At 33.7% G+C, this 7,757-nt stretch overlaps 2 protein-coding genes across 4 annotated transcripts; one reads left to right on the top strand and one right to left on the bottom strand.

Moving 5' to 3' along the window:
• Positions 1-219: 219 nt before the first annotated feature.
• Positions 220-2,682, top strand: LOC113093953 (prokineticin-1-like). The gene is made up of 3 exons (XM_026259568.1): positions 220-486; positions 1,294-1,419; positions 2,281-2,682. Exons 1-3 carry the CDS (start codon positions 415-417, stop codon positions 2,398-2,400), a joined length of 318 nt encoding a protein of 105 aa, XP_026115353.1. The 5' UTR covers positions 220-414; the 3' UTR covers positions 2,401-2,682.
• Positions 2,683-3,477: 795 nt separating this feature from the next.
• On the bottom strand, positions 3,478-6,251 carry LOC113093930 (uncharacterized). Of its 3 annotated transcripts, none has more exons than XM_026259530.1 (6): positions 6,128-6,251; positions 5,494-5,802; positions 5,143-5,263; positions 4,947-5,062; positions 4,821-4,858; positions 3,478-4,478 (listed from the first exon to the last, which is right to left on the bottom strand). In XM_026259530.1, exons 1-6 carry the CDS (start codon positions 6,165-6,167, stop codon positions 4,305-4,307), a joined length of 798 nt encoding a protein of 265 aa, XP_026115315.1. In that variant the 5' UTR covers positions 6,168-6,251; the 3' UTR covers positions 3,478-4,304. The 3 variants fall into 3 exon arrangements, with proteins under 3 accessions (XP_026115315.1, XP_026115313.1, XP_026115314.1); XM_026259528.1 differs by having other exon boundaries at positions 4,947-5,065; positions 6,128-6,241; XM_026259529.1 differs by having other exon boundaries at positions 3,482-4,478; positions 4,947-5,065; positions 5,143-5,260; positions 6,128-6,239.
• Between the last annotated feature and the right edge of the window lie 1,506 nt (positions 6,252-7,757).

Below are 7,757 nucleotides of genomic sequence, written 5' to 3'. Positions count from 1 at the left end.
AACTCATGATTAATAACCATAAAAATCAAGTGAAAAATGTGCTACTGTAGCTGATGTCATTAGGAAAGACTTTCTTGAAGTGAAACGTCTATCATCTGGTCTAGCGTCATACAGATAGAGATGAAGAAGTCCCTGCGGAGGTGTGGGAGGGGGTAAGAGAGAGGCGAGGGGAGATAAAGAGAAAGAGGGATGGAGAAAGTAAGAGAGAGACAGAGACAAACCTAAGATACCAAAGACTCCACACTCTGAGAAAGGACGACAAGAACAGCAGAGAAGTGAAATCATCTCAAGGCCATACAAAGTCCTCTGGGAGCTCCACAGGACCGAAACGAGATCAACGGGGAGAATTAGAAAGAGACCAATAAGACCGATCAAGCTCTGTTTAATTGTGTGTATTTGTGTCGCGTCGCTGGTATGAGCAGGGTTTTGATTCTGTCCGTGCTCCTGCTGTCCCTGAGCTGGTGCAGATGTGCCGTCATCACAGGGGTAAGTCTGACATCTTGCAGATGATTTTACTTTTTTTTTTTCTTCATTTAATTGTATTATTTAATTATGTTTCTATTTAAGTTCAGTTATTTAACTGACCATTTGTTTATGTCATTATGGATAATAATCAATTGTATTTAGTTTGGTTTGATAGTAATTAACAGTGAAAAGGAGGTTTACTTATCTCCAAAATGATTCAGTTAATTTATGATTTGCCTTCATTTGGTTTATTCTGGCTAATTGTTTAAAAAACATGTTTGCTTATAAGTTATTATTATGTCAAAATAAATGTAACTTTAAACAAAAAAAAAAAGTATAAATAATTAATTTTTTCCACATTTTCCTACATAAAGCCCAATCATTCTGCATTTCTACCACATATTTTTCCCTACTTTATCAGTTTTTCCCCAGTCTTTTTTGCTCCCACAGCCCCATCATTAACATCCACAATTAACATCCTCCATTTAACTCATGTTTAACTGGATATCATTTATCATTGTCATTTTATGTAGAATATTAAGTAGTACTATTGCTACCTGAGCTTGTTTGACTGTCACAGGTTTTAATGGTTCTGGGGAAAATTATATAAAAACACAGAGAGAGAGAGAGAGAGAGAGAAAGAGAAAACAGAGAAGCATAATTATAATCTACTTATAAATCAAATCCAGTAGAAATGAACCTCTCTCTTTGTACAAATTAACTTATAAATTAACAAAGACTTTTAACAAAGCCAGAGCAAGATCTTTATGTACAGGGAATGAAAGGTATCCAGTATGCGACTGATGTTGTGTTGTGTTTGTGTATCAGGCATGTGACAGAGATGTGCAGTGTGGTGTGGGGCTGTGCTGTGCTGTGAGTCTATGGCTCAGAGGCCTGCGTATGTGCACACCACAGGGACTGGAAGGAGACGAATGTCACCCTTACAGCCACAAGGTATATACAAACACTCACACACAGCCATGAGAAACCCCTCTGGAATATGAAAACTACCCAGGCCTAACTGTTATAAGAACTGAAAGAAAAAAAAAGTTTTAATGCTTTTAGAAGTAAATTTTCATTTTTGGGCAAACAATCACTTTAAGTAAAAACAAGAATGCAATCTCTTTTTAAACAGCTGATTGGATTGTGGAGTAACATTTTCTTCTTATTTTTTTTTCTTCTTACAATTTTTCGTATATTTTATTATTTGTATTTATGTATTAATAATTTTCTTTTTCTTTTTTTTGCATAGTCTAAAAAGAGTATGCCAGGCCTACATTTCATTGCTTGTTGCATGTCATTCAACTTGTACGTGACAAATCAAATCTTGAATCTAAACAGAGGTGATTGCCAGAGAAGACTGAGAAAGGCTTTAAAAGAATCTGCTGATAAGTGTAACTGATATCGATCAAATGTGTCACAGATCAGGGCTGTTTATCTCTGTCAGACGGACTCAGGCTGATTCAGAGATACAGAAGCTTTGCCATTCAGCTCAGGTTACGAGGCGAAAAGAAACAGATTTGGAGTGTTTTTGTGACTCACTGATGACAAAATCTTGTCATCTAAACAGCAAAATCTAAACAGAAACTGAAGCCATAGAGTTTTGTAATGTATCTTGATTAGCTAACCTTACGGCTGGAAAGATTTAATTAAAATGATATCATTACAGCAGTCAGACTTAAAATATTTACACAGAATGTTGTCTTTGAATGTAACAATTTGTGTTTTTTTATTATCAATGCAGTGCTGATAAAAAAAGGTAATTATATGAAATAATAATATTGTGAAGTTGTCTGTGTCTGGACTTCCTTTTAGGTTCCTTTCCCTGGCAAGAGACAACATCACACTTGCCCTTGTCTGCCTCATCTGGTGTGCACCAGGTACAGCGACAACAGATATCGCTGTACCAGCGACTTCAAAAACATAGACTTTTAACACTGGAAAGAGCGGGAGAAAAAGAAGAGTGACAGCACAACTAGATTAATAACAAGTGCCACAGCACTTTTCTGGTCATTTTCGTTTTCACTCTCATGCACTTTGCACTACAAAAATGCTGTTATCCAGTTTCCCCAGAAATGCCAACATACATTATCCACCGTGGCACAAGGTCTACCTCAGAATCACTGGTTTACCTTGGCATCCTTGATAGTAAAAACAAAATAAATTAATCACTTTTCTGTAAGTATACATGCAACAGATATTTTGTAAAGAATGTGCTTAGGAGGGAATCATATTTCTGGATAAATTCATCTTCAACATACTATGAATTTGTTGAAGGCTTGGTAATGGTAATTAAATTATTATCATTCTGACTGGTCTTTGTGCTTTTCTCACAGTGTGAATATGTGCTGTGTGTGTGTGTGTGTGTGTGTGTGTGTGAGCTGTGCCTTTTTAGCTCCATGCATTCACTTTTCATTGCCTTCCCCTTTAATGCTTCTGTAAAAGCAAGTATTATTTTTTGCAAAGACTACAAAAAGATTTAGATTTATTTAAAACATGAACAGTTTTGAGCATAATGCCAAAGCTGACCCTGACTGTTTTTGAAATTCACATCTAATGTTGAAGGTAGACTGAGATCAAATGGGATCATATAATTTAAGATTATAAGCACTATAAGTGTTTCATTAGATGAAATATCTGATGCTTAATAATAAAAATAGGTATTTCTCTCAATACAACTTGTATTTTGGAAATACAAAATACAACAGTAAAATATTAAAATAAAACGCATGATCATTGTTTATGATGCATTAGGGTGTCAACACTAATGAAAACAAAATATTATGCATATAAAAAATATATGCCCCTAAAAATATAGCTAAACATATATTTGTCAAATTTTTACTGTCGAAATGGGAAATGATGTTCATTAGAATATACAGTATAAAACCTTTTCTTTTATGTAAAAATGTGAAATATTAGTGTAACAACAAGAACAGGAAGAATGGTGGTCAACATTCAATTAGCACACAATGTATGACAAAAAGATGACTATTTGTAGTTTCACTTCTGTTTAACAGTTTCTAACTGTTCTGTATTACCAGGTTAATCATTTCTCAATCTAGTTTCAGTTCAATTAAAAAAAATGACTTGAAAGTTCCTCTGAACTCTGTAGTAAATGCAGTGGATTCTCTTCACTTCTGAGACCTGCTGGCAGATCAACATGAACAGGTCAATAAACTGCCTACCTAGGACCTGGATGAAGGCAAAGCAAGAGTGCCATAAAATGTCATTGCTGAATTTATTGGTATGGTTTATGTAAACTGGTAGTCTGGATTCAGTTGAGTGTCCTTGATTACTGCAGTATCCTTTAAATCCTATTTGATACTAACATAATACACTACATAACATGTGTCACCATATCTGTTTATGTTGGCTCGCTCAAAGACTATTTCTAGATTGGCCTTCATTTTGCTGCCTATAAAGTACTGGATTGCAAAAACTGGTTTTAACCTATTTCAACATCTGAACAGAGATTTATGATAGAAATGTTCTCTGTTCATCCAAAACAAAAGTATTGCAATTATAATTATTGCATCACAAATTCCCGTCCTGTGTGTTTCTAAGTCAAACACCCACACGAGTCAAAAACCCAAACTGTTCACTTCAAATTGAGTAAAGAGAAACACATTTTTAAATAATACACATTTTACTATATAGAAAGTTTCTGGCATTAATCATCATAATGTCATTTTCAAGAATAAAATAATTACTATATATCAGTACAATGTTGCATTAAAAATATAGATTTAAAAATCTTGTAAGAAACAAATCCCTCAAATAAAACAAAAATAACAAATCATAGCATTGAATACATTGAACACAAACACTGCAATTGTTTATGCTGATGTTCTCATAATAGTGGAATATTCTACGGTTTCCTTTACTGTGACCGTACATCTTGAAGAAGCATTGGCGTATTTTGGGCTGTGTATCTGCAAATTGGCATAAAGTTCAGATGGATCCTGGTGGGGCTTAAACTCCACCATAGAATAGATAATGCCGTCCTGCTCCTGTGGGGAGATGTTGAACAGACAGGGTTTGATGTCATTTCAGAAACCATCCATCTATATCAAGCCATGTTCACAAATGTAGAATCAAATTTTCCCTTGTATGGATGATGAAGCTGATTACAGATCAGCATCCTATAAACAAGCTGTAAATTAACTAATAATTCACCAAATCTTGCTTTTACTCTAGAGTATTATTCATTAACAAAATGATTCATAAAGAGTCTCTACACTTAAATGTCATATCTGCTGGGTGTTTAGCTGTTTTGTAATCTCTTTGCTAAGATACTGAACACATGTGGTTATGAGTCAATGGAGAAGATACAGTATGTACAAACTGCTTACCAGGGTGGCGTTAGCAGAACCACAGATTTCACTTTTATCTGAGGGCCAAAAAAAAAGAAAGAAAATGTATTCAGTTAAAAAAATCCTTAGGTGATTATTAAAAATAATCATTGTCCGTCCACCTACCTGTGGATTTTTTCCTCCTGGTCTTTAGAAAATACACGAGCAGTATCATTGAGATGACAGCAAACACCAGACCACTTAAAACAGCAGCTAGACTGTAGTATGTTCTCCAGCTGTCACTGCTTAATGTAGAGTTACACAGATTAACAACTGTTAAAAGATGTAATTGTTAGGGCTTCATATTTGTGACATGATTTACCCGAGGGTCTCTGCGTCACTCTCAGAAACAGTGGGTGCAGAGGGAGAAGAAGACGGCCAGACGGCTGGTTTAATGGCCGATTTTGGCAAGAGAGCAGCAGTGTTTACCCCACTCAGATCTACTTATGGAAAAAAAATATTAACATTTTTTTTTTAAGATTAATTGGATTATTATTATTGTTCTTATTCTTAATCGGATTACAAACTGTTACAAACTAATTACAGAAGTATAACCTCCAACTGGGTATGACCAACATATAGTTCATAAGAGACAAGATGAGAAAAATATTTCTTAAACCATAATTAATGGATGTTTCTATTAAACTGAACATCAAATGACAGTAAATCTTACCAGAAACGGTGACTTCCACAAACTCATATGTTTTAGGGAACCCACTGAAACCACATCCGTACGTGCCAGCATCCATTAGACTCAGATCTGTAATTATTACTTCAAATTCTCCAATATTATTTGTGATGAATATTCTTCCTTGATACATGGGCGTAAATTGTCCTTTATTATTCACAAAGAGGTAGCACATTGACCGATTTAGCTTACAGCAAAATCTTTCATGACTTTGATAGGATGGGTTAAATAAATATTTTAAAATAATTCTCTCTGATGAAGAAAGCACGCTGAGTCCTTCTGTTGAATTCATTCCTGTAAAACAATTACTGAACATTAATGCTTTCTTAGTTTAAAGATGATTGAGATGATAGACAATCCCATTGTCCCCCTTTCAGTGCTGCTTAAAATATTGAGTTTAATTTGTAGTGTTGTTATGAAAATTATACAATTATATTATTATCAAAATCACACACATTTAAGTACCAATAAAAAAATTAAGGTTAACCCACAAACATTTTTTAAATTCAGTTAAAATAGGTAAAATGTCTGCTATTAAATTTAAAAAGAGAATTACATATAAACATGGATTCACTCAGATCCATAATCCATAACCACAGAAAAACAATAGTATTCTCACCGCTTTTCAAGAGGACAAGAAGAAAGAAAATCAGCTTCATTTCCCCTTTCTTGTTCAGATATTCTGGAGTGACTTTGGTTGACTTTATGATCTTATCCTGTCAAATTGAGGAAACACCTATCAAACGTAAGACCATGACGAACAACCCAGAGAAAAGGGAAGTGTGGCCTTTTGAAAAAAACATTCTGACTGCTCTCTCAGTAGTTTATGAATCATTGCAACACTTAAACATGATGTGTTATCTTGACCACGTTATATCCAATCATACTTCCTTAAATGCTACCTTAAATCGCCTGTTGGGCTTGAATAGTGGTTGAAGAGCTGTAAAAGATTTTTGTTCATCATAGTGAATCTCTAAATTCCAGTTCAAGTTCTCCATCGTACCTTCAGTCCAGTTACTCCACCAAACTATAAAGCGTAAGGCTTGTCTTAAATGGAAGCAACAAAAAAAAAAAAAAAAAAAAAATGCAACAAGTTATTGTCACAAAATTGTCACAAAATATTCCAAAATACATTCTCACAGCTGGAGGGTTTTAGTGTACTGCTACTCAGCTAAAGTAACAAATTTGTGGACTCTGTAAAAGTAAAAAGTGTTTAGATGTGTATTAGTAATCTGGCCCCTTGGTATAAAGAAGAAAAAGTGCCGGCCCTCGACACTATCAAAGTTGCCCATCCTTGATTTAATGTATAATGTCTCATTTATACAGAGGAAAATTCAAAACGGAGTACAAATACTTACTTTTTCCTACCTATTAATAAAAGTATTGTTAGATTTGTAATCCATAAAACACTGGCTGCCAACAGAATAAAACAAAAAACAAAAACAAAAACAAATAACAAACTTATTTTTTTGTTTATTCACATCTGTTCTCATCTTTCCTGTTTTTGAGAATGTTCTAGAATCAACCGTCATAGTCATAATCATAAGCCATTTTTCCATCATTCATCCGAGAAGAGAATCACAGTGAGAATTTAGGCAACACTTTAATATGTAACATTAATAACTTTAACAGACATTATATAATGCTTAATGGAGCGTTATATAATATATATTCAAAAAGTTTGAATTGAGAGATCATGTGCTTGTTAAGGTTTTCTTATAAATGTATTAAACATTACATAATGTTTAACAAATCAGTATTCTATATAAGTTAAAATGCTTAAATGCAACAGGTCAATATGTTTAATTTATATTGTTTTTATGAATAAACAAGTATTTTCTCTTATTTTCCCCTCTTTATTTATGATTCAAGGAATATCTGGTTTAATGATGTACTGTAGAGTAGTATACTAATGTGAGTGATTATGAATTATAACACTCAATAAATAAATAGAAAAAGATAAATTGCACCAACATGACAATCTATAGTCTTTAGCAAGCATTTAGCTAAACTTAACCAGCCACTCTTTACACAAACCTTGTAACATTAGCTAAAAGTCCAATGCCCATAAAGATACTAAATTATTAGTAATAGTTTCTAAACATTTACAAATTAGAATAGTTCCAGCTTTAGATTGGCGTCTGCAAAAACAAGCACAAATGATTAATAAATGATTAGTAAAATAAATTCAGGTCCATCGGGGCACTTTTTTGCCATCGAGATGATTTCTCATAAAGGTACTAATGATT

This window comes from Carassius auratus, unplaced genomic scaffold (genome assembly GCF_003368295.1).
Source record: "Carassius auratus strain Wakin unplaced genomic scaffold, ASM336829v1 scaf_tig00215205, whole genome shotgun sequence".
Classification (NCBI taxonomy): Eukaryota; Metazoa; Chordata; class Actinopteri; order Cypriniformes; family Cyprinidae; genus Carassius; species Carassius auratus.
Note: the sequence above shows the minus strand (reverse complement) of the source record. Positions and strands in the feature narration are given on the sequence as shown.